We start from the raw sequence: 27,148 nt of genomic DNA, 5'->3' as shown, positions 1-27,148 counted from the left end.
GTCAGAATGTAAAAGATGTGGGCAGCGTCCAGCTCTGGCAAGGCTTCAGCCTGCACAAGTTCAGTGCCTTCACCATGATGCAGCAAACCTTTTACAAGTCAAAAGAAATTGTACTTAAATTAACTCACAGAAGAAGTAAGATTACTAGGGGTGAAATCACTACCTGTACAGTTAATAAATACAACATTATTGAAAAAAAAGCGTTTTGATCGCTGTCAGGAAGGCCAGCAGCAGAGACTCGGGCACTCCAGATCTGATACCCCATTCCATCACAGACAGCTTGAGCAAGACTCAGGTATTTTGCCACCTAAGACTGATGACAAATGGGATTTAAGCACCTATCTGTATTTCTACAAATACATAAAAAGAAATTTCATTGTGAACTGAACCTTAGACTGCTTTGCTTCAGTTACGACTCTGTAAAAAGAATAAATAGATTAACAACCTATCACCACACCCAGTCTCAGAGGAATGCCAGGAACACAACTGTCTTGAGTTGTTCGATACCATGGTGATAGTCTGGAGACCTATCCGAGCACAATAACTAGCACCCTATTCTCTTTTAATGGTTTATTTGTTGAGTTTGGAACATTTGGCCATGCGTGCTATGCAATTCAAATAATATACAACATGAAGTTACTACACAGTTACAACAGATCAAAAGCAAACTAAGCAATGTGTTTATCATAAAAATTACCTATATAGACCAAACATTTCTTAATCTTGCCTTGTTACAGTTCTTCCTATTTTTGCCAGGTCATGAAAAATACACGTTCCTTGCTGCAGGTGTTGGAGTGCAAGAGACAAATACAGATTTCTGTACATAAATGGCAGAGCTTACAGGAGGGAACTGAATTTTTCTCCCCTCCCTAACTACTGAAACACCACTAGCTACACATTTAAAAAAAATTTAAAAGGGAAAAATTTAGACTTTTTAACTGAAACTGACTCATGCTCTCAAAACAGCCTGATACAGCCAAGAGCACGATACACTAGTACACTACATGTAATATACCAAAACAAGAATACATTTTTTTTCACTGCATCTAATGGCTATTAGGGATCCCTCCTCTGGAAAATTCAGCTCTGGCTACTTCTTTTCTAATTTGTTCAAGTAGCTTCTTAGCTAGCTTTCTTCCTCTGATTTGTTACTTGCATGCAAGTCATTATTCTGGCAGATATAAAATAAGCTTCCACAGAAGAAGGTTTTATTTAACAGCAGCAACTCTCTGGACCAAGCCAATCATTCAGTCAACAAAGAAAACAGATTTTCCTGCTACTGCAAGTTAAGCTGAGGATGTCTTGTTCTGCTGATTTCAAGGATGAAGGAAGGAAAATGCCTGAAATCTGCTGTTTCTAGTCCCTGAAATCCAATTTTCATCGCTCAAGATCCAAATGTTTTAGTATGAAATTCTGGCAATGTCCCTTTCAAGGAAAAGGAGAACGTGCCTAGATGTATGTTCCGTACGCGCTTTTACATCATATTGACAGTCTGTGAAGGTGAGTTTGGTTTGTTCTGCCTTCTGAAGGTTCCCTGCCTTTTTGGCCTTTCAATTTTCTGCTTGGCAGCTCACTAGACTCTGGCTCCCACAGTGGTGCACATGTTCACATCCCCTCCTCTCCTGTGTACCCTGGGGCACTCCCACAGTGGTGGGGCTCACAAGGACGAGGTCGTTGTAGGCTCCCAACTCCTCCCACAGAGCTATGCATTTATCCCTAATGCCAAATCCACACCATGCCAGGCTGGGCCTCACTTCTGATCTGCCCCGACATGCCTGGCCTTTTCCATCCAACAGGAGTTGGTCAGCCTCTTGCAGCAGCATGGTTCCTGTTTGTGGTCGCTTTGTGAAGCTCTCGGTGTTCTGCAGCGTGATGCAGCCAACAAAAATCGACCCCTCAGAAGAATTAATTTTCCTCTGAAGAACTAGACCACTTTTACAGCTTAAGCCCCCTCTTTGATTTGTAACACAGTATCTCCTTTACCGATGAAAAAACAACAAAGAAAGAGATTTAAAATCTGAAATGATAGCTTGGCTTCTACCGCCAATTTTGCAAGAGGAGTGTAACTAAAGCTGCAAGCTAAGGGAGACGGATCACAGCTCAGAATGGAAACCGGTGACACTGATATGCCTGCAGTCAGAGAAGCACATCAAGGGCAGGGGGGAGGAGGGAAAGATGAGCAGAGAGCAAGCTGCTCACAAACCTGCCCACACCACATCATTTTCTTGAGGCGCCAGAGCCACGAGAGAGGACGTGCACGTCTCCTCTTGAAGACAGAGGCTTTGGCTCTCTTGTTTCCAGTAGGTTTTACCATCAGCTCCTAACTGCACTGCTCCACTGGCCACCAGCTGCAAGGCGATGGGAAAAGCCCGGCACTCGGCTTCTTTAACCCTTTCTGACAGCATCTCCTCGGTGTCTTCTGCCTTCACAGATACCAGCTCCTGGTGGATCACTGCTTTCGGACTAGATTCCTCCTAAAATGGGGATATTGGCAGTCTTTCAGAAGTGGCCAGTTAACAGTCTCAGGAAGGTTATGGACAGTGTGGACGGGGCAGAGAAAGTCTTGTGAGAGATCTCGGCCAGCGCCATCTGTAGCATGCAGGAGGCTGAAAGTACATCTGGAGAGGCTTATGGCCATTAGGGGTACCCACATTACATTGGGGGTTACAGTGGGGAGAGACATGCGTGAGAAGATGCAGAGGGCAGTTTGCTGAGGGTAGGAGCCACTGAAGGAAAAAACATAATATGAAGGAAGAAGACAGGACCTCAAGAAACCACAAATGCAATGTAACTCTCACATCTTCCTGTTTTTACTGGTAATAATCCCAAGATTTCCACACATTCCTGTTACCTCTTCCTGTTTCTGCCTTCAGAAAGAAAAGAAAAAAAAAGCAAATTCCTTTTTGTAACTTAATGTTAGACAAAAGGACACTTACTAGGACAAAATGTACGGTGCAGCCTGTGACTTTGAACCCACTTTGCAAAGCTTGCTGATGGGCACTTCCATCCTTGATTGGTGGGAAAAGTGATGGGGAAGCATTCAAAATTTTCCCTGGACATCAGTGTGAAAGGAGAAAAAAAGAAAAAAATATATCCATTTGAACTGAATTTCCTTTAAAAATAAGTGTAAGATGTGATCATCAGTTCAAAAGAACAGCACTGTGAACCACTCAGGAGTTTAAATGGTCTCAACTGCAGTCAGAATGTAAAAGGGCATAAAACGAAACATATACATGGTGTTACAATCTCTAAGGAAATCCAAGGAAGCGCTGCTCTGATCTGAGGAAATACTGCTCTTCCAGGAGCACAGGTGATGGTGTGCAGGCTTTGACAGTAGCCAGGCAAGCATGTTTCAATTAAGGCCAAGGACCTCATTCGCTTTTGCATCTGTGGATTGACAGAGTCGTCTCTCTACTCCCAAGTGACCAGCCCTCATGCTGCAGAGGAGGGGCTTGGAAGTGGACTTCACACCGCAGAGCCACTGCACAGGCGGAAGTGATTTTCGTAGGAAACATCATTCCCAAAGGAGCCTCTCCCAGTGCAATCCGTGCAGCGAGCAACTCATGAGCCAGGCCTCAGGAGCTGGCACTTGGCGCCCAGAGCCAAGAGGAAAGAGGAGTGTGCGTTCCCCGCTCTGCTGGCCTAGAGTGGATCTAAAGAAAGCTCTGCCCCACAGCAGGGCCGCGCTCACTCAGGGGTCTGCGATGGCTGCAGTGCCAGCACACAGTCCAGGGTACTGCTATGCTGCGCAGCCCTCAGGGCAGCACAGGAGGGACAGGCATTGAGAAATCAGTCTCCCTCCCATTTTTTTCTGAGTAACAGCTGCAAGGAGTAAGTTCAGCACAACTGCCCAGCACAGCTCCTTCAGAAATGACGCAGTTATGCTACCTGTCCCCCGCTGCAGATAGAACCAAACTCCTGCCTGCTCCATAATTCTGTAATTCCGGTGAGACCAAGCATCCATAGTTTAATTTCTCTTTTACAGTTACAATTTCTTACCTTTCCATTTTCTGAGAAAAGGGCTAGACAAAATTCTCATAAATCCTGAAAGACATATTAGTTCAACAGCGAATTCTTCAAGAACTCGGTCAAGTGTGCTGTCAAATTCAGAGCGACTCCCATATAACTTATGATCAATCACCTAAAACATTAAAACAGATCAGAAACCATATCAAGGAAATAACTTTGTGTGAATGACAGCAGCTGCTTGGGTAACAAAGAGGAAGCAAAATGGATTCATTCCGGGACATGTGAGGATTTCAAAGTTCTAAGTTTGTGTATTAATCAGGATATTTGTGATTTTTCACATTCATACAAACATTCTTGGGAACACCCCAATCACTTGCTATTTAACACTGGCTGTTTCACACAGGATTCTTTCTAGGATGTGTAGAAAATCTGCACAAAGAGAACATGCGGGTAATGCGGTGTAGAGGGAAATATGGCAGAACGTATCAGTAGATACTGACCTCTTATTCCAGAATGTCTTGCCAAAGACTAAAGTAAAAATAGTAAAGACACATCAACAACAGCACCAGCAGTTAGTCTATAGTTGCTTACTGAAAATCATGCACTTCTCTTAAAAAGAGAACAAACTGGCCAGACATTCTGTGTAAGGGGAGCAGTCAAGCCTTGTTCTATTTCTACTCCACCTCTCAGCTCCAGCTCCCAAAGTAAGTGTTGATTCCTGACTCTGTTCATGAAGATATTCAAATAAGGGGCTAACAAAGCTGTCATGCTCTTGCCTATGAAAATGTGAATTAATTTTGGCATAACTTTTTTCCCCAAAGATGAGTCTTTATACTGCCAGAAAAAAAGTAACATGAGTCCAACTCAGCTGTTGAGGAAGCTCACTGAAAGCTTTTTAATGCATGGAGACCCTCTAACAGTATTTATTGCCATCTGTGTGTAGCTATACAAATATGATAACTGCTCAAAATCATTAAATCTGAGAAGGAAGAGTTCCTGGTGGGCTGCATTTGAAATCCCAACTTGTTGAATGTTTTCAAAAGCCATGTTCTATACTTTGACAAATATGTGACATGATGTTACTTTTTTTGTTTTGTTTTATGAAACAAACCAATGAAAGTTTCCATAACGTAGTGCTATTATGGTGACACTGAAAGTGACTGAGCACAACATGAGACAAAGATCTTTCTAGGCAGGGATGAGCCAAGGAGACAATATGCTTATGTTAGTGCTGGAGCGCATCCAAAGAAGAGCAACGAAGCTGGTGAAGGGTCTAGAGCACAAGTCCTATGAGGAGTGGCTGAGGGAACTGGGGGTGTTTCACCTGAAGAACAGGAGACTGAGGGGAGACCTTGTCGCTCTCTACAACTACCTGAAAGGAGGTTGTACCCAGGTGGGTGTTGGTCTCTTCTCCCAAGTAACAAGCGATACGACAAGAGGAAATGGCTTCAAGTTGCACCAGGGGAGGTTTAGATTGGATATTAGGAAAAATTTCATCACCGCAAGGGTTATCAAGCACTGGAACAGGCTGCCCAGGGAAGTGGTGGAGTCACCATCCCCGGAGGTATTTGAAAGATGTGTAGATGTGGCGCTTAGGGACATGGTCTAGTGGTGGACTGGGTAGAGTTATGTTTACAGTTGGACTCGATGATCTTAAGGGTCTTTTCCAACCTAAATGATTCTGTGTGTTTCACAGAGCCTGAAGTCTTACTGATTTCAGTTAAAGCTTGAAGCTGCATGGGCTACAGTCTCGGACTCTAATCATCAAAGCACTTGCAATTTTAAGTCCCTTCCTAACTCTGGCCTGTAGCACTCACTGAAGAGATGGGAAAGACACAACAGCCTACAGTGAGCACTGTCCATACAGCTTTCAGCTCTGCCTCTACTGATAACTTTGACAGCTTTGTGCTACGTCCACTTATCCACGTAAAAGTTTTCAAGAAAAGTGAAACATGAATGCTTACCAAGCATTTCATAAAGATCTACAGATTCAGTAGCTGTGAGTTGATGATAAAAAGGAAAGGAAATTAGTGTCTTTACCCTCGTGGGAATTCCAGCCCGGGCTGCATTTCGTAGTTCTTCCACACCAGACTTGTTGGAGATGACAAGGACAACTTGAGCACAGCTGCCTGGCTCTTTTGCATAACTGAGGAGTGCAGCAAGGTTTGTGCCTCAAACAAAGAGAGAGCAAATGTTCATGAAATAGGTGAGCATCTATGTCACTGAGAATTGGCTCTCAGTCCCGTTTATCTAACAAAAATCTTGTTTTCAACAACTGCACAAATAGAAGAGGACTAAGGAATTTGTGCACTAATAAAGCTCATTTGTTAAGCAATACAACACATCTTCTTGACTTCCAGTCAAAATGCAACTTTGGTTTCAGAAGGCTCCATAGACTCCACTAAAAAAAAAAAGGCAAAGTGGATGCACTTGTATGAGGGCTGAATTCAGCCTTGCGTGATGATAAATGAAAGCTCACCTGTTCCAGAGATGAGAACAGCCACTTTAACTTTGTTCTTTCTGGGCTGGTGTTGACTCTCAAAACCAGCATTATTCAGCAGATGCTGGGGGCTGCTCAGCTGCAGAGCTTCAAGAAGATTCTCAACTTTGATGTCAGAACCTCCTCCAAATATGTGAGGAAAAAGTTAAAAGTAAAATACCTTAGGTTTTACTTTCCCATTTAAATTTACTTTGTATAGCTTACTAATCGTAAGTTTCAATTAAGAGAAAAACCTATCAACAATTAATTTATGCTAGCATTAACTGAACTACAAAGACATACATTACTTGAACGAACAAACTCTTGCTAGTTGTGCTGATCTCTTTTGTGTTACTTGCAGAATCGTCTCCAAAGGCCTAGGTATGGCATAGCCTTTTCAAGCATTATCCCGATCTTTTACACCCATCTTCCTCTTTCTCTCATGTTGCGAAATTAAACTAAAGATGATGTTGACAGAGCTGTTGCATTTTGGCTGTTCAAACTGCTCCCCAAGCTGTGTGGCTTCCAGAGGAATTTTGGCTCATGTCTTGCTGTATGTCAAGCAATGGGCATATCAGATTGAAGACTTACCATCACGTGTCTGTACACAGCTGTGGCCTATCCTCAATCTCTACACAGTATCCGTGTGAGTTGGGAAGGGGTTGGAAAGGAGCTGGGTTGATTACCACGATTGTGGTAAAATATAATCAACTAAAGAATGTTTGAGTCTTCACAAACAGTCATCAGAGGGATTTACTTGAGTCTCAACAAAGTACCTAGGTAAGACACTATTTAAGCACTGTCCTCTGAAAACAAGTCATTCACTTCTCACTTTATTTAATAATGAGAGCTAGATGTGAAGGTGTCAAGTAACCTCCAGCCTAGTGAAATGACAGAAAAAAGATATGAACTACACAAACTTTGCAGTAAGGAGTCTCCTCAGTGCCTACAGAACTGAGGATATCTCCCAAGAAATGCTCAGGACTTGACAGAATCACACTCTGAAACAACTTACCCTTTATCAACTTAAAAATTAAATAGCACATCCTAAAGTGGAACCCCCTCTGAAGGGAGGCAGATGAATCTGTTACACTTTAAATCAAACCATACCCTGTTTAATTTTTGTGAGTGTCTTCATTTCCCATTAGGACACCTGCTAACCTGTGTAACAAGGGGCAACAACCTTCCCAATCAGCCAAGCTTCCTCATGTCTCTGTATGTCCTTAAGAACATGCTGAGCCAGGTCCTTCTGCACAACCAAGACAGCACCGATCCCACAAGTAAATGTCTGAGCCATCTCCTCCTCAGAGAGGTTTCCCTTTTTATAAAGCCAGCAAAAGATTTCAGGAATTCTCCAACTGAGAGCATCTGAAAATGATTGAAATTTGTATATGGTCAGCACAAATGTTTGCTCCCCATCTTTTATTGTATACAATGACAGTGGTATATTACAAAGGTTGATAGAGACTAATTCTTGTTATTTTAAGAATACTGTGCAAGAAGGACACTGACCCAACTTCCAGTCAAGTTTATAGGTGCTGCTTAGCTAGAGGTTTCTAGTTATAATTTGTGTGAGCCAAGTCTTCTCCAGGCTTTCTAATGAGAAGATGTAGGAAATGGTGGCGAATTAAAATGTATTCATCCCTCATCAGCCAGAAGGACAAAGCTACAGATGACTTACATCTCTTCCGTAAGAGATAAAGGAGCTGTGGGACAAATAACCTTCTGGCTTTTTTGGACTACTTAAGCAGATCGTGGTTTTCTGTTTCAAAGAATCAATAATTAGTACAGGAGTGTATACTCAGGTGTGTTGGAACGGGGCTGGGCAGTCTACACACGGATGAGAAGCCTGGATGGGCTTTCACAGTGACCCTACTCACGCAGGCATGGCCTTAGGCTGTCACTGGAAAGCTTGATGGTCCAGACTTGCCATCTTGACTTCACTTTAGAAAACTAACAATCCCTTGGGCTTGTTATCTTTTCTGTGGCTCTAGGCAGTGACAAGCAAGCTGGGCACCACGTTAGTAAGCTGGGTTTATTTCTTTCCTTTCTAATTTTGTTCTACAGAAACACAGACAGACATACAGACATCTTCCTTCCCCCCCCTCCTCATCCCCACAATATTTTTGGATTCACATGAATATAGGTTTCTTTAATATTTTGAACTTACGAATGCTTTGCCCAATTTTGACTTACACAGAAGAGGTTCTACCTTACTTACAGATGTCAAATGCTTATCTATTACGAGGAAGCTAACACCTAGCTTAAAATTGCTTTAAGTGTGTGCATGCGTGTGTGTGTGTGTGTATGTACTGTGGAGCAAATAATGCAAATTAGTTCTCTCAACAAGCTTCACTGTTTGGTCAAAACGTTTAGTATGGAGAGGTGTCTTGCAGAACACACAATCTTCTCAAATCCCTTTTCTCCTAGAAATGAGCTGCCTTCAAACTCTCCTTAAATTTCCCTTCTCCAATGAGATGCTTCCTTGAAATAGGAATGGTTTTGCTAGGCTCTTTGGAAAAGCATTGACTTCAGGTCATAACTGAAGCTGAAAAGTCAAGTCCATGCTGTATATAAATTTTGTCAAACAGAAACAGTCATCTTTGATACTTACCTAGGATAGCGCTGGCATGTTCTGGCAGGATTCTGGAGATGCCTTCCAGCAAGCCTTCCTCAGCAATGAAGGCAAAAGCCTTCACGTGCCCTGAGCGAAGGACAGGCAGCAAAGATGGACTGTACATTTTTGCCGGGGTCAGCAATATATCTCCTGCAAACAAAAGTGTCAATTCAAGCAATTTGCTTAAAAGGTCATTAGATGTTTAGTGGGGATGCTTCTCTGAACAGGTTCACTTCTGCTTTTTGTGGTAGATAGCCTTAGGAAGTAGCAAAACGTGCTGGCCCACTCTTCCAAAACTGTGGATGCAAGCCCACATACTTACCTCAAAGACTGAATAACCTAATCCATCCTGAACAACCCTTGGCAGCATCTAGCTACGAAAATGTCCAAACACAATTCGTTTGCAGCTTTGTTTTTGAGAAGAAAGATAATTGTACCTAGAGTCTTGTCACCACAACTGCCAGGCGCTGGTGAGGAGTAGTGTAAGGAGGACATTAAGAGAATCTTCCTTATGATGCTAAAGCCACGGCCATGAATCCCGGAAGAGGCCAGTCCAATAAGCACATCCTCCTCATCAGCTCTCTGCAGCCCCAGAAGCATCTGCCCTCGCTCCACTGCACCAACCACAAAGCCAGCCAGGTCATACATGCCAGAAGAATACATGCCAGTCACCTCAGCCATCTCCTTCCCTAAGTGGGGAGAGAAAGCAGTCAGCACTAGCTGTAAACCTTTTTTATTAACTTTAAATCTATAGCATCTTCTAAAATAAGCAATGTACCCAGGATAGCTGCAGAGACATGAAGCCTAAGCAGTGCATTCAGATACATTTTAACAGTCCTTCTCACCTCAAGACTTCAACAAAACAAAACATGCAGTTAAAGAAAGAAGAAAATTTTTTTTCCCATTTCATGCTACTTATCTGGCATGTCCCTGCTATGACTGAATATCAGAGAGGGAATGAAAACATATTAACACTTCAAGAATGTGAGGCATCCAGTTTTGCTCTCCTTTGTAGAAGGATAAATAAGCAAGAATCTGGATCCAAATGCACGAATAGTAAAAATCATCCCTCTGTGCTGACTCATTTTAGAGATAAGGAAGAGTTTAAGCCCAAATGATTGACTGGTTTTTTTCACTAAACAGAAACAACTGCTCTAATGCCACATATTGCCTCTGCCTACAAAGTCTGTTTCACTGCTAATCATTTCAACATCAGAACCTAAAAATCTCAGAGAAGTGTTCATACCCAGAAAAGCACATCCTGCATTTCTGCAAGCTTCAGCTATTCCTTCTTTGATTGTTTCTGTCACTTCAACATCAAGTTTGCCACAGGCAAAATAGTTGAGGAAGAAGAGAGGCTCTGCTCCTTGAGCCAGGATGGCATTGACACACATGGCAACCAGGTCCTGACCTATGGTGTCATGTCTCTTACACACTTGTGCAATCTGCAAAACATGGTGGGAACCAGCAGTGGTGACAAGAAATACACAAAACTCAGATATTAATCAGTCAAATAAGCAGAAATCTTCTTTTCCCTGAAAAGAATCACAATAGAACGTGCATGCAGAAGATTATCTGGTACATCATCTAGTTTAAATCAAGAGAAAACAGCTCATTTTCTTGCAGAGAAAAGAAAAATCTATTTTGTTTTTTGAAACATGAATTCAAATTCCAGCTCCAGCTACCCAGAAATTGTAATTTTGAGTTGTTTGTTTGTTTGCTTTCTGGAATATTATGTCAAATCCAGAACAAGAGGTGTCTAAAAGCAATTACAAATCCTGAGGGTATTCAACCTACAGAACATCCTAGCAATTTCCAAAAATAAGATCGGGTTGCTCAAACATCACTGTGTGTTCTGCTTTACTTTTGCCTACTAATTTCACTAGGCTACGCAGCAAAACTGAAACAATTTAAGTAGTTTTCTTCTTTTTCTCCAAGACCTCAGACAATTAAATTCTTCACTCCCACCCTCCCCAAGGCATCTTTTGACCTCAGCTATCTCATGTCACAGACAACAACGTGGGCCTGATCTGTAGGCTGCCTTGAAAGGCAGGTCTTTCATAAAGCAGTATTTCCCTCAGTAAGGCTGCTACTCGGTTTTAAAAAAGTTATCAAGGTGTTTGCATCCTACAAGTAATGAAACCTGATTCTGACATCATGGCTTCTATAAAGTGGCAACATTTACACTACTTTATTACAAGCAGAGGTTTTCTGCACTGTCAGGGGTACACCAGAGCAGTTCCGCTTGTGCCAGCTGCTGATGTAGATGCACAGCACCAGCTCACACAGTGCAATTCACCTCTGTCAGTTACCACTTCAGGGACTGAAACAGGACACAGATTGCCTATCTATGGGTACATTTTCAAGGTAACTTCCTTTTACTGACACAGCTCTATCAGAGTAGTTATACCAGTGCAGAAAAGCTCAGTACAGAAAGATGAGCAAGGGAAAAATGCAGATAAATACAATCACTGACTTCAAAATGGTAACAGATCAGCACCTAAACAAAATCTGAGTTTGGATTACAAACCTGCTTTCTTTCACCGGCTGGTGGATTTAGAAGTGCTATGGAAACCGTTATCCCATGTCTTTTGTTGCATTATAACATCTCCCTCCCACTGATCTAATAACAATTCGTATAGGCATCGGCCAACTTTTTTTGGCTAGGGAAGAGTCTTGGGAACAGTCTGTAAACACAGTTGGGAATGTCTCTCTGCCAAGCAGTTGGAACAAAGACGCACAAGAGCCAGCACCAGTCGCTTTTTCACGCTCAGAGGTGTCCATGGATGTAGGATTGCAAAAAGACCTTGTAGATTATTATGTTCAGTCTCCTGCTATTGCAGGAAGCCACATCGTATCATCCCATTACTAAAGGTATAAACACCACCTTGAAACAAGTTGAGTTGCTGTGCTTGGTCAGTGAAAGGCAGCTCCAGACCTCCACTCCTCTGATGGCTGAAAGCCTTCTGATTCAATATATAAATATATTCCTGGCTCAACTTACCCTATGTGTTCTTGTGTGATTAGCATTCTTTATGTATTGGGTTTTCTTCCTCTTTAATGTTTATCTCCTCTGTCCTTCTTTTCCCCAGTGCCCTAACAGCAGTAATCATGCTACCTCTCTGCATACAATTTATTAAGCTAAATCTGACAGTTACCATTTCAGCACTTCATTGCACCAATTCCTCTCTGAACTGATCTTTCTCAAAGCCAACGGATCCTCTATTTTATAGTACAAAATCTGGTTCTCAGTTCCTCAAATGCCCAGCTACATGCTTTGTTTTGTTATCATTTCATCACAAAATATACAGAACTTCCACATTCTCAATGACATATGCACAGGCCCTGCTCCAAGGATCATCTACAAAGTTCAAATGACCGCTGCAGTGGCCTTGAGATGTATTTATCATGCTCAGAAGGGTGCAGATGGTGCAATTGGCTGTGGCATTTAAAACAGTGTTGGGAGATAACGTAAGCTTTGCTACAGTCAAGTTGCAAGTTACCTGCAGTTTAGGTCCAAGGCCTTTAGTTTGAGATACCAAGATAGGATCATCATAACCAGATGCTTTCAAGTCAAAGAAACCAGCAAAGCCTCCTACTTCTGAATGACTGCCTGCCAAGTACAAATATGTCAAGGATCATTTTTAAGGGAAATAACAAGACCCAAAACACTCGTCAAGGCAAGTACTGCAAATTATGATTTCTTGGAGAAGACAGTGCTGTGTCCACTGACAGAAACATGCACAGCTTTATGAAGTATGCATGCCAAAGTCACATATTTCATGGTGTTGTAAATAGATCTTTATAATTCTGTATTTGTGACCTACGGATTGTGTATAGCAAAGGTTAAACATTTTACCAAACTGCTAACAGCTCACCTTTTTTCTTTATGCGGCTACTTTTTTCTAAGGGAAAAAAACCAACATGAAATTTTCCTCAGTAGATCACTTCTAAAAGTAAAGAACATAGTCTGGAGAGCAAATAACAAGTTCAGTGATTGTCAGCCACACCCTAATAACTGTTTGGATGTTGTACTCATATGTACAGCTGGTAGGATCACTTCTGTCCAGTGACATACAAAACCGTTCCATTAATCCAGGAGTTATTCTGTTCACTAGGCTAACCTTGAAAAAGTGCAATCATCCCCATGTTAAACCAACTATTTTTAATTAAGCAAAAGAGGACTGAGGAGAAAGAAATGAGAATTTTCTTTCTTCGTGGTGAGCTCGGCCCAGTTTCTCAAGCTCAATTTCAATGCCAAAAATGCATTGCTTGCCTCCTGTGGAAAAAAAAAGAAGTTCTGTTGCATTCAATATACTGAGGAAATACAAAGATTGTTCCCAGTCTTACCTGATCTGGTACCACTTACAACTGATGTTTCTGGCTGATGAAACAAAACATCACAGGTTACAGCTTCCACATGTCTCTCTTTGTATATTAGACCCCTGCAGAGAGTAAAGGACATGCTAGCAGCAGTAGTGACATCTTCCGCATAGATCATCATTCATCACACAAATGGGAACAACAGATATAAAACTTTGGACTAGCATGTATTTCTGCTAGTGCCTTTGCTTACATACAGAGACTGTTTGAGAAGCCGTATACCCCGATGGCCAATGTCCTTCCTGTAAGTGGCACCCTTGAAATGTATGGCCGCTACACCCCTGTTGGCTTCTCCCAGTGCTTTCATCAGGTCCTCCTTAACAGCAGTAATGGAAAGGACTCTGCCACCACTTGTCACCACTCTGCCATCCTTCAGCGTTGTGCCAGCATGGAACACCTCCAGCCCTAACTCTCTGGCTTGCAGCAGCCCTACAAAAGCAAAAGGAACTCTCTTGAGTATTTTAAATCACAGACTACGTTGGCAAAGCATTGAAGATTGAAGTCCTTTCTTCAGACAAGAAAGAGCAACAATAAAGCTTCCCGCTTTACCTTTCTTCCAAGAAACAGCATTACCACTGGGGTACCCCACGCCAGCGGCCCTAAGACTCCCTTCTGAGATGTCCAGTAAGGACACAGATCACACGGGAACAGAAATAAAGGATCCAGGAGCCACAACAGGACATCTAACTAGCCCGTGCCAGCAAAACTGTGCTGAATATTGTAATTGTGAATAATTTGTGCAGGGCTTTCCTGTATGAAATCACAATTCATAGCAGTTTATTGCTTGGATTCTCTCTTCTCCCCGATATTAAACCATTAATGTTACCTCAGCACTCCCCTCGCTATTCTGCTGTGCTCACTCCACACTATTGCCTACCACATCTGGAATCAATGCTCTGCAAACACTTGCAGGTGGCTGTCCAATAGCTAAAACAAATGACATATTATGTTCGTTTAATTTGTTTCCATATATTTTCCTGTTAGAGGAAAGCAAAATTGTTCCGGGTTTTTTTTATAGATTTATATCTTGAGGAGAAGATAAGGGAAGAGGAGGAACTGCTGCCATCACTTGGAAAAAGCAAAACAAAACAGAGTTTTCCCCTTGCTGTCAGCTAAACAGATTTTATAAACAAGCAAAAGGGACCTTTATGCTTGCTGAGAGTACAGTATGTTACACTGACACAGCACTGCCCTGACAAGGTCAAAGCTGAGCCCCAGCTGGCTGGCTGGAATGGAAACCTAACTCCTTCCCGTCATGTTTTAGCGAATACTCCAGAATAAAATGTTTATTAAAGCCATTAAAATGTGGGAATCATTGCAGAAAATAGGAGAAAAAACTAATAAACCCCACACAACTCCAGGGGCTGGAGTATAATAATAAAAGAATGAATTGAATTTCATTGTTTTGACTGGATTTTTTTGTGATTAACAAGCAGGGTGGTCATACAATTTCATTCCTAAATGTGTGAATACCAACTTTAAAAAAGTTAAGTTCCTGAGTCTGACTAATGAAAGGCAGCTCATTAGCAGAGGGATTCATTCAGATATGTGGTTTGGATTTTTACAGTTACAGAAATGCAGAGTTTCCCAGAAATCACTAAGAAAACAAAATAAATACAGTGAGTGAACTACAAAAGGAGGGTGGGCAAGGAAAACATGACAGCAGAAATCTTGATGAGGGAAAAAGCAGTATGACATGACCTCCTCCCTGGGTTCTGACAAAAATAAGGTGTCCTTGACATAAGATCAGTTGTCTGGGTTGGCTGACACAAGGCATAGTGTTGGGCTGGCAAAGCAGTAGCTGAGGGGGAAGGAAATAGACCTGCAACAGTTCCCTCTGATTTTAACTATTTTTAAAAAAAAATCATCTTGATATTAAACCACAAGAATTTTTACACAGAAAATGAGTATTGATCTAAAGCCCACATGCCAAACTTCCCCAAACCCCTTTGAGCCATATGAAGAAGAGGTCCTTATTAGTATTACACAGTAATGACCTGGCTGGCTGGCACAAGAGAAGGAACCAAGCTGATGGTGGGTGGAGGCGTGAACTGCTCCTATTTTAACGGCCACAGGTCCTCAAGTCTCACCCTTATCACTTGGTCAGGCATTAGCTAAGATAAAGTGACCTCCCAGGAAGGGAGCAAAACTAGCAATAAGCAGTCATGTGCTGACAATGCTGTGGTCCATGTTTCCAGTACAGTTTGTGAAAGTACTCCACATGGGTGCACCAGAGTTGTTCCAGGAGGATATAATGCCCCATGACCTTCTTATCTCAGCAACCAGCTGCAGACAGGGCTTTATAGAATGATGTAATTTAAATCATTCAGCCCTCTGCTACTTTGGACAGGCATGCATTCCAAGTAAATGATCTTACTGAACAGCTTTCCCCTTCCAGAAAGACAAGGAGTGACAGATGAAGGTAGATGCTGCTCAGTGTGAGGGGCAGGATGGAGGAAAGCAGTACAGCTCTCTGGGAGAAGTTAAATGCAAGCTTACTGAAGTACTAGGCTAAAATAAAAGAGTAAACAACCTTCTGAAGTTACCTGTTACCTCCATGCCTTTGTCATAGTCTCCTGGGTAACCTGGACTTGCCATGACCACACACACAGCTGTAGTATTTTCTGACCAGGCTGGCATGAAGCTGCAGAGTTTGCCATCAATTATTGCTTGAATCACTTCATAAAAATCGTTTTTAAGCAGTGGAAGAATTACCTGTAGAAAATTTTGGTAGCAATAGAAGTTAATTCTTATTTTGCTGACTTGTTGAAATTCAACTTCGGGAAAATTCAATTAATAGAGTAAAATCTATACCTACCAAACAGAAAATACGATGTTTCCCTACATCAGTAGATTTGGAAACTATAGGCAAGCATTAATTTGCAGCATCTCTTTGTAACAGGCAGAAATTTACAATATGAGATGTGAGATTGTGTAGAAGGGACGTGAATTTAGGCCCCTTGCAGTCTGCTTCTATCCAGAAATATAAAATTGGAGCAAAACCTCTTTAACTTAAGTTTTTAACTAACAATTCACAGAAGTTGACTAGCTAAAATTTTAAATTGCCTCATATATTGTCTAAGACATTCTCATTCAGATCTGTATGTTCAGGGGAAGACATACATCTACATCTATCCCGCACACTTCCCTAAACGTAACAATCAGAGGTAAAAGAATGAAGCATATTTAAGTTTCCAGTATCTTTCACTCACCTGGCACTGAGGGTCACCAAACTGACATTTAAAGTTTAAAATTTTCACACCATCTTTGGTAAGCATTAAACCTGTTTGCAGCACACCTGAACAGAAAGAACACAGCCAAGCAAATGAATTTAAACATTTATTTTTCAAGAACTCCTTTAAATGCAACACAGTATTTTGGAATGTGGGATGCATTTCTGCAAATCATAAGGCATTAGGAGCAAGGATTCTGCAAGCACTTATATGCAAATCATAGTAATTCCACAATAACCCACAAAGTGGCAAGCAGCAACCTGAAGAACATTGCATCACATTTTGAATACAACGGAAAGCAACCTCTTTGCATCAGAAAGTCAAGTTCTGCCTTCTGCTACAGCTCATTAAATGCAGGCGGTCAGAGATCGGAAGGAACTGACAGGATGAAAAAAACAGCTCCCATAATATCCCACTCATTACACAGACCTTGCAATTTTTATACCATTAACTGTACTATTGTTATGCATAAATCTAGATGCATAATTCTGTATTTCAGGCAAAAATACCAAACCAAAATTCACTACTGCTACTACCCAAAAAAAACAAGCAAAAACTTACTGAAGTTGGTACTGGGTAATTTCTACTGCAACGCACATACATGCACAAAGTGATCTAAAGCAGGCCTTTCATTGTATAATCCGAAAAACCATTCCCAGAGAATAACAAGTGTTAAATTTTAAACCCCGCAAAGCATCAGGTCCTCCAGCATCATCGTGAAAATGTTCAACACCCACTACAGTCTTACTGCAGATTTGGGCATTGGAAAAAAAGTTACCAAATAGCAGAGAATACATTGCAGACTGGAACCCAACTCTTTACACGTATGTGATCTTGACAGTCTTCAGTACGAAAAGCAGCCACTGCCATTAAGTGACAGCTCTGAGCATCACCTTCCTTCGTCAAAACAACTTCAAGTCAAAGATCTTAAGAAAACTTACATTGCTCTATATATATAGGAGTGAACAGTACAACTCAAGTATATATTATACCCTGAACTACAAAGACTCTGGTTGCAACTGTTTTAATAAAAATATTTAATAAAAATACAGTATGTTTTATGGAGAAAAGACAAAAGTTCCTCTCTCCAAAGGAAGAGCTATAAATCAAACCAGTGAGGCTTAATACTGCATGAAAAATGAACTTTTTTTTTTTAAAAAAAAACCCAAATATTATTTGGAATTCAAAAACAATCCCTAACAATGAAACTAATCTTGATATGACTTTACCTTGGTTTTGAATTGAATGCTTACTTACCTACATATGCTGTTCCTTCTTGTCTCATACTATCAACAACATGTTGAAGGACAGCATCATTGATTTTCTCTAGAAGAACTTCTGGAACCTGACAATCAACATCAAACTGATTGAGACAGCGATGACATTTGCTGGACTAGCTCATAGGACCTGGAAGCTCTGGGCTAAGTAAATGCCTCAGCTATGTTTTCTGCTCTCCCACCCCCAACCAGCACGCTCTTTCCATCAGGGTGCTGCTGCCTGAAGGACAGATACACCGATCCTCTGTCTCCCAAGATTTTTTGTTTGGTTCTTTCTTTACAAGGCCAATTTTAAGGAGGCTTGAGGCACTGGCAACCTGGGAAGTACACAGTAAGATTGTTTCTGTACTTAGAGAAAACACACTAGTAATATACATGAGTAACATATTTAGAACAATGCAGTCAGCTTTAAGAATTGACACCAAGAAACACAAGGTTATGTTCAAGACACAAAGACTCCAGGTAGGCAGGGAATTTTGCAGGGACATTTCAAGCGATGCTAAGTGGAGCAGAGAAACACCAAGTTTAGGAATAATGGAAAAGGTAAAAGAGAGAAATTCCTCAGAACACTGGCTCATTAAATCCTAAAGAATGACTACTAAAGTTTGAGCCCTGTATTGCACTTAGACAAGCAAAGCATCAGTCAGTTCGAGAAGAATTCTGGCCTATGTGATAGAAACAAGATTGGGCCCTAAAGGTGATATATTAACCACAGCTGTGATCAGCCTTATTGCAGGCTGAGGAGGAGGACTGCTATACCTGAGGAACTGGGCAATAGGCTCCCATCCCTCCAGTGTTTGGACCTTGGTCACCATCCAATAACCGTTTGTGGGCCTGGGCTGGGGGCATTGAGGCAACAGTGACACCATCCGTGAAGCACAAGCACTGTTAAGAGACACACAACACACAGAACCAGTGACAATGTCCTATCCTGAAGTTAATGCTGCTGGTCACAGGCTGAGGCTCAGCTCTGCTAGGAAAATTTAGGAATCAAAGATAGAAAGCAATAGGATCCACTTATTCTGCTGCAAGCCCACTGACCTGAAGGATTCATTGAGCTTGCTTTCTCATTTTCAAATAATCAAGAGAAATGGTGGCCCTCCTAACAATTCCTTTCTGATGAATTAGCTCTTGACCTATCAGTCACGTGGACATATGCTTACTTTGAGGCATGTGAATAGGCTTTGTTGACTTGACAGACTTATTAATATGGTTCAAGTTAAAAGTGTGTGTTTGCAGATCTGGGGCCTGAATGAGTGTGAGGTATTCCCCATGCAGGACAAACCTTGCACAAAGAACTTGTTTTCAGTTTTCATGTGGCATATAATACGCATGCAAGGTTTATCCTGCCACTGAGTAGAAATCCATGGTAAGGAAAGTGCTAAAATAGGCACTAAATACTAGCACAAAATTATTGATGTTAGTAAGAATTACCAAAACAAAGTCCATACAAACATGGTTTAGGTCACCTTAGGAAAAAAAAGATCATTTTCCACCTAAAAAGATCACCACAATTGTACTTTTATGGCTAATGTAGAAGAAAATTCTACTGACAACATATATTGATCAGTATGACATCAAATTGCTTAGATTGCATATTTATGTAAATGCAAATAAAACAAATAAAAAAACCCTATTTGAAACAATAAATTTGTGTGTTTATGCACAGAGCATAGCAATAATGCCAAAGAATAAAAGCACACAACCACACCATCGATCACATACAGAAAGTTCTTCCCCTTGAAGAAGTTCTTCAATAACAACCATCTCTCCAAACATTCTGTCCTGTAGAAAAAAAAGAAAGAAATTCTCCAGTTAGCAAACATGGCATCTACTAGCTAAATCTTCTCTTTACTTTCTTTTAACAGAAAAAACAATGTGTATGAAAAGTACTAGCTTGCTTGAATTCTGGTATGTTGAGCAAATCTAATAGAATCTCACTTGGAGATAAGGAAGAGACATTGAAATGAACCTTATCAGACCTTGGAAGCCAACCAAACATGAAAAAGTTGGAGGGGCAAGGCAGCAGGACTCAGTTCAGTCACAAACTCTACAAAGCCCTGCCCACTGTCTGGGGCAAACATGAGGAATTTGAGGGTGGTTCCCAGAGAAATCCCTTAGTCAAATGGGCAAGTTTCTCCTGAAGATACTTGCTTCCTGTGGCTGAAATTACAAACTCATAGGCTACAAACATCAAGAATTGGATTCCCACTGATCAATTAAAGATTTATCCACCTGCATAATCTCTTGGACAACTCTGCAGGCTTCCTCTTTGCTGGCTGCAATAGTCACTTCTTTTCTAGCAGCAGGGCCCCTCGCCCGTACAACTTGTGCAGGGAAGTCTGTGCTTTAAATGAAAACAAAAGTGAGATTCAGGCATCCCTACTGCATCCAGTGAAATTATAATTTTTAAGTTGAATGCCTCCCATATTCTTCCTTTTTTTCTGAACGGTTGAAGAATAACACTTCAGAAAAATATATTCCCTTCTAGCCCATCCTATCATGGAGAGCAATGGGCTCTTACAGCCTTGAGCTTAGGACTGCGAACCAGAAATCCATGAATTCTGTTGTTGGTTCTGACACCAACTCAGTGTATATCCTTGGACAAGTCACTGAACTTCGCACCTTGCAGTTTCTTCCTCTTTTCCCTGAGTTGAGTTACTATTTTATTCCTGTCATAGGCTTGGAAAGATGAACTCATTGATGATTTATAGTTTCATAACACCAGATTACAGTACATAATCCTATAAACCACCATGGAAGTTCTCTTTAGGATTGTAAGGTTAAGGCTGAGTTAGATCTTGCACGTAAAGGATATGTTAGAACTAGTGTATTAACACCATATCCCCAGAATTGCTCTGCTTAATCTTAAACACAAACTAAATCTAGAAGAAAGAAAAAAAAAAAAGAACAAAATACCATAATGTTAACATATTTTAACTACGCTTTATCCATTCACTTCTCTCCAGCTTGCGGACAGTCAACTAAAATGTCCTTTTTGAAGAGCTGATTCTACACACTAGTAGCCTGTTTCCTGAAAAAAACATCTCATTCCTCCTTTCCACATTACGATTTATATTAGGATACAGCCCAACCCTAGATTTATACAAGCAGCCAAAGCAGGCTCACACAAAGCTCCCTTTCTCCACATCTCAGTGTGCTGACCTGAGTCTTATGCACACTTACAGACTTAGAAGTTTCTCTACATGGCAGCAATACAGACTAAATGCTGTTACAGAGCAAAGTCAGTGAAAAGGTTGTTTTCATTAAAAGAAACAAAGTTCCACTAGATTATACCACACGTAGCATGTGACAGCAAAGACAAGAAGTTCATGAAACCGCCACACAGCCACAGACCAGTGTAGCTGAACACAGCAGCTGCTGTGAGACTGGACCAAAATAGCCACAGCGGTAAGTTACTCTTCCCAAAGGATCCCCAGTGACTTCAGAGGCACTACTGCTCAAAGCAATTGCAGAGATGATACACAGTTACATTTCTCTCTCCATGTGAGAGAGATGCTGTCTAGCCTTGAAGAAATAAGAGTATCCTCCTTAAGTTAGGAGTATTTGACCAGTCCCTCCCACATCACTCCACAGACAGTATTTTGCTGGTACGCGTCTGTGTAAAAATTACCCTTACAGAAAGATTTATTGAAATATTTTTCTCCGCTACAATTTTTTGTCTTTTAAATGGCTAACTAACATCCTGAAGAAGCTGATCAAAGGGAAGAGCTGTGATCTGTGAACAGAAAAATCAACCTGTTTAAGTTCCCTGCACCTTCACCATCTGTCTCTAATTACAAAACTAATTCATTCCGTAGCTACTGAGAAGAACAACAGTTGAAAATTTACCTAGCTCTAGGTAACCATCATAGGTGAAGGCCAAATGCATAGACAACTTAACAGAGGAGTTTCCAGTATCAAACTATTTACCTGATAATAAACCTACAAGCTTCCTGGGGATTGGTGAAGGCTTTCCATCTTGCTGTTGGGATCCCATGTCGATCCAGAAAGGCTTTGGCAAAACTGGTGTTGGACACCAGCTGGGCTGCTTTTGCAGATGGTCCAAAACACCTAACTCCTGCTGCTCTCAAGTCATCAACAATCCCTAATTATCAAAAATAGCAAAAGAACCAAGTCATCTCTTTGGAAACAGCAAGTCATTTTGACAAAAGGAAAACCACATAACTGTTCCAGCAGTTTGTTGCACTTTTTCTTGTCTCGAACAGCTAATTCATCCTTAAAATAAGGCTCTGCATATCCAATGACCTGTTTCATCATTTAATTTTAAGAGGTCTTTAGCTCTTTACATTACTAAGTAGTGTCACAGTTACCACCACAGGACTACTTAGGACTGTCGGGTACTTCTGTTCACTATTTAAGACATGGAGATCTTACTGTACCACAATACAATAAATGCATGTGATAGTCTGGGTACTGTTGCATACAGCAACAGTGTTAGGACTATTGCAAGAAAATTCTTTATATAAAGGAAAGCAAAGCAGAAGACACAAGAGTACTTGTAACCATTACTGATTCTTGGTGCTGCATAATTTCCCCTGCTGATTTCCAACACACAAAAAGCAGCATACAGCTATGAAGCCAAATGTTTTAAGTGACTAAAGTTTACGTTTACAAAATAATCCAAATTTTCTTGCTCTTTAGTTTAATTAAGTCAGTGTGTCCCAAGATCCGAAAGAGGTAATTTTAAAGCAGAATTCAAGGCGCTGATTTTTACTGTTGAGTTAATTTATTTCAGCCTTACCAGCTGCCAAAAGAGCTTCTTGTCCAACTAACACAAGTCCAATGTTATGATCTTTGCAGAACTGGGTAACAATAGTGTGATTGCTCACTAATACAGCTGAAAAGGAAAAGGATATATAATTAAGTTACCATTGCAAGGCCTAAATAAGAGATGGGAGATGAGAATGTCATTGTTCCATCTCCCTAAGAAGTATGATTAAAGTAATGAAACAGTCCATGAAGGGCAAGGTAAAACAAATAATATAATAATAACAGAGTCCAGAACAAACAGTGAACATTTCCAATTTGCACTACTGATTTTAATACACATCTGCTAATTTATTAAATGTATTTTATTTGCTATAAGTAATTAATATAAACTTTTAAAAGCTGCTTATCATAACAGAATAAAAACTTTAAAAAATAAAACTGTAAGTTCATAAGGAAACTCATTTTCAACTTCTGAGCAAAGATTTATTCAATGCCAGTGCATGATGTAGCTAAATTTAGCAGAGCAGCCCAGGCAGACACCAGAGAAGTTTCAAACCAGAAGTTAGTAAGTTTAAGCCTTTTATTCCTCTGTTAAGTTTCACTGAAATTGGTCAGTGAATTCAAGCATAACAGTAGGAGGAAAGAGATGAGGTGTAGAAATGCACAGTCTCATATAAGTCTCACTATCTTAAAAAGCTAGGCTAAAAATAGATATAGTATAATGTTTTACTAGGCAGTTCTAAAATTCAGAAATAAAACATACAGAAAAAAAAATATATGTGCCTTAAATAATTTGTGGTACCAGTAAAAGAAAAGAATAATTGTTATCTCCTGCCAACTCAATACAAACATGGTCAGTTTTGTTTCAGTTCCAATACTGGTATTACTGATTGTTTCGTACAATGTTCTATTTTTTCCCCCCTTTTTACCTGAATTGGAAATTTTTCCATTGTCAGCTGTTCCTGCATTTCCTGGAGCAACAAACACTTGTTTTACATGTGGGGACTGGGCCAACTTCCAGGCCAGTGCATGCTCTCTGCCTCCACTGCCAATCACAAGCACTCGATCAGCCATTAGCCTGTGCAAACCCAGAATCATAAGATATAGTACTAACTATTTATTTCAAACACCCATGTAAAAATAAGCAAAAATGTATAAATTATATCCCTCATTTATAATTGGTAAGTAGTATCATATTAGAAAGGTATCTATAAGATCCAAAGAAAGTGACTGCACCAGTAGTGTCACTGGATGGATGCATCATTCACATTTTGGTTTAAATACTGACAACAGTGAAATCACTGAGAATTTTTTTCACTTGTTTCAGCATAGTCAAGATTTCCTTTCTTAAGCATCCAGGCTGAAATAATCTTGTCATGACTAGGTCTCATCAACACACAGGACAGAACAGGACAACTACACCGGACAGGACAGAAAGTTTCATACAAATGCTCTATGTAACTTACCAGATAAATACATTTCAAACTGAACACTGTGGTCAGTCTAGGAACTTTTATGATTCTAAAAATCCTCAGTAATAAATGGCAGTTTTCAGACCAGATACTATACTTTGACAATTGCTAAGAGGGTAACGTCAGCAGAACAGCATACTCAATAAAGAACAACTGTTAATTTCACTAGCACACTGACATTTAAAACAGTTCCTCAGTAATATTTCTAGGCAAATTAGTTTTGATTTATTTCAGAAATATTATCATACTCCATGTAGGTCACATCTGCAAACTTAATTTTTCCTTACGTGCTGAACATGGACAAATGTCAGAAAGAAAAAACACCCCAGAACATGACCTTTAAGGAAGATGCTAATGGCATAAACCAGTCCTTACCCAGGAAATAGATAATAAATTAAAGATACCATAAAACACCAGCTTTGCAAGCAACATGTCATCATTCTTTTCCCAAAAAATCATAACCATTGGTTTGAGTTCATTACATAGCTTCCAAAGGCAAACAGAAGCTATACTGAAGAATAATATTTCAGAATAGATGTTGGTAGAACTGTGATAAATCATTAATCATGTTTTGAGTTCCTGAGACACTACTAAGATGTCTTAACCTAATATCAATAAAATGTAACTGTTTCATAATTACTAAATTGTCCAAGTCCAATGTAAGTACTTCAAGTAGCCTGTCCCTGGGGATCACAAACTGTTGTGGATTATCTAAGAGACTAATTTTAAGTTTTAGGGACTCTAGGTGTATAAACACAGAGCATATGCTTAATGCTCTATCAATCGCCAGACTGATTTTCTTGCAAGAAACTTTTCCGTGTCTTTATACTGTGTACTATCCAATATGTCAGACTCTGTCTTTCCTTTTGTCACTGCTTGACAAATAATTCTGGAGTCACTAGGAAGTTGCTGTGAACTTCAAAGTAACAGCCTACAACTGCTCTATTGCTAACAAAGACATCAACATGCTCTCTACAAAGCTTCATTAGGCACTTTGGTCCAACTGTTATTCATAAAAAGAAAAGTGTTTTTAAAAGCAAAATTATTTTTTCCCTTAAATATAATTTCACAATTCACTGAAGTTTTCTAAGGCAGAATAAATTAAAGTTCCTGACTGGGAAGGGAGTGAAACCAAGCAGTGCCTCCTACCCTGTGGAAAAAATGCACGCTTCCATTCCACATCATAGTGAGGACACTGAAGACATTTTTTGCAAAACAATTCAAAAGCACGCTGGAAGAAAAGCAAGCTGGTAAGACAGTTGGTCCTAGAGGAAAGACCGTAGAGAGGGACATATTCCCTTACCGTGTTGGATCCTGCTGTTTGTCCACGCAAAAGGCTGAATCCTCCAGTCAGATTAGAGTTCTTCCTTCAGCTCCTGCTTCAGATCCAAATGATTTCTGATCTCCTAAAGCCAGGGATAAGGGTGAGAGAGTGAAAGAAGCAGACAGACTCGTATGCTGCCCTGTCCCCTTTTATCCTCCTCTCTAACAGGAAAAGCCCCAGCAGGATCCCCTTAATGTCACCCGCCCTTCAAAACAGACCTCCTCACAGACTTCAGCAGCATAGACCATTCTCTTCTCTTTCAATTTTTCCTTAGCTAACAACAAAAACAACTCCTCCCCACCAATCAGTCCTACAACGTTAATAGTATTCAACCCTAGGAAAAAAAAAACAAAACCAGCTACAATGTGGTATCAAAAAGCTGACATCATTGCTCAGCTCCTATGTTAAGAGCAGTTTTATATCCTCTGCAAGTAAAGAATTTCAAAGACAACTTATTAAAATAAAACGTAGCTTTCATGGCCTACAACTGAACAGAAACACTCCTGTTAAAACCTGCATGTGTAACTCCCACAGACCTATTCTTTGTAATGGGACATATCCTTAGATGTATATGTAAAGGTTATTTTAATATCTAGCACACACTTGAATTGTGCCCCACTTAATTACTACCCTTTTTACCTTTTGAAGAAATTTAATACAAGAAGTGCCAGAGATACAGTGTATATAATGTGTTATTCTCCATTGGTTCCTACACCATCCTCTTCAACAACCTAATCTTTTCATGGTAGTATCTGAAGTCATTTGGTTAATGTGTGGCAAGCTTGCAATGCTACCATGCTTTACTGAAAACAAAGTTAATGTATCCCAACACAGCACTGAAAAGTATCTGTGTGTCTTAAAGTCATGCAGTGGGAAATGAAAAAAATACATTAATAGAAACACAAGCCACTCCTTTCACATCACTAACACAATTTTTAAAGGAAATCTGCAAAGTTTGATTAAAACTTCTATGGAATTAACGGCTTGTGTAGTGCTGGACAGATGCTGTACCTTAACTCCTGGTTTAAGGAGACGTGCCTGCTACAATAGCCTTAAGCATCACTTACTGAGTATCTGTACACTGCCTGCCTTAGATGTGCAAACTGACAGTTCTACGTTTTCAGATTATAACACTGGAAGCTGTAAAACAAAGCAGATTAATCTATGTGGTTGTTGCTTCCTTTTAGACATCAGCGCTACCATTTCACTGGCTGGATATGCAGCATGCTCAACCATACCCCATCAAAGACCATTAATAAAAAACACAAGGGGGTTTGCCTGTTTGTTTTTTAATAATAGATGCTGGTGTTTAGGGAGGAAACAAATTGTTACTTGTCTTCCATCTCCTGGGCCGTTAGTTTGTGCACATGGGTCCTCGTTTCCAAGCTGGGCATAAGAACTCTTTCTCGCCTTGGGGCTTCTTTAGCTGAAGTTTCCATTTCTCCTCCAGCACGGAGGCCATAGGAAACTCCACCAGGCGTTACCTGGCCAGCAGCATTGCAGCGGAGGCCGGGAGCTCTGGGTCCCCGTGGGTCTGGCACAGCCTTGTTGAGGGAGCCCAATGAAGGCCCGCTCACCCCGCTGGTAGCATGGCTACTCGGAGGCACTCACAGCACTTTGAAAACCTGGTTACGGGCAACGCTGAGAACGTTGTGAAAGA

General features: G+C 40.6%; 1 protein-coding gene across 1 annotated transcript; it reads right to left on the bottom strand.

The window, feature by feature from the left end:
* Positions 1 to 463: 463 nt before the first annotated feature.
* On the bottom strand, positions 464 to 27,148 carry LOC104633093 (trifunctional purine biosynthetic protein adenosine-3-like). The gene is made up of 23 exons (XM_010299205.2): positions 26,821 to 27,148; positions 25,468 to 25,570; positions 23,622 to 23,770; positions 22,724 to 22,819; positions 21,892 to 22,066; positions 20,194 to 20,305; positions 19,684 to 19,743; positions 18,718 to 18,843; positions 17,939 to 18,026; positions 16,661 to 16,746; positions 15,995 to 16,163; positions 13,646 to 13,877; positions 13,416 to 13,510; positions 12,569 to 12,678; positions 10,312 to 10,510; positions 9,503 to 9,754; positions 9,063 to 9,215; positions 7,610 to 7,816; positions 6,449 to 6,592; positions 6,010 to 6,140; positions 4,000 to 4,141; positions 2,937 to 3,052; positions 464 to 2,474 (listed from the first exon to the last, which is right to left on the bottom strand). Exons 3-23 carry the CDS (start codon positions 23,764 to 23,766, stop codon positions 2,196 to 2,198), a joined length of 3,117 nt encoding a protein of 1,038 aa, XP_010297507.2. The 5' UTR covers positions 23,767 to 23,770; positions 25,468 to 25,570; positions 26,821 to 27,148; the 3' UTR covers positions 464 to 2,195.

Source organism: Balearica regulorum, chromosome 1 (assembly GCF_011004875.1).
Source record: "Balearica regulorum gibbericeps isolate bBalReg1 chromosome 1, bBalReg1.pri, whole genome shotgun sequence".
Classification (NCBI taxonomy): Eukaryota; Metazoa; Chordata; class Aves; order Gruiformes; family Gruidae; genus Balearica; species Balearica regulorum.
The sequence above is the reverse complement of the archived record's forward strand: the minus strand, read 5'-3'. Positions and strand labels throughout refer to the sequence as shown.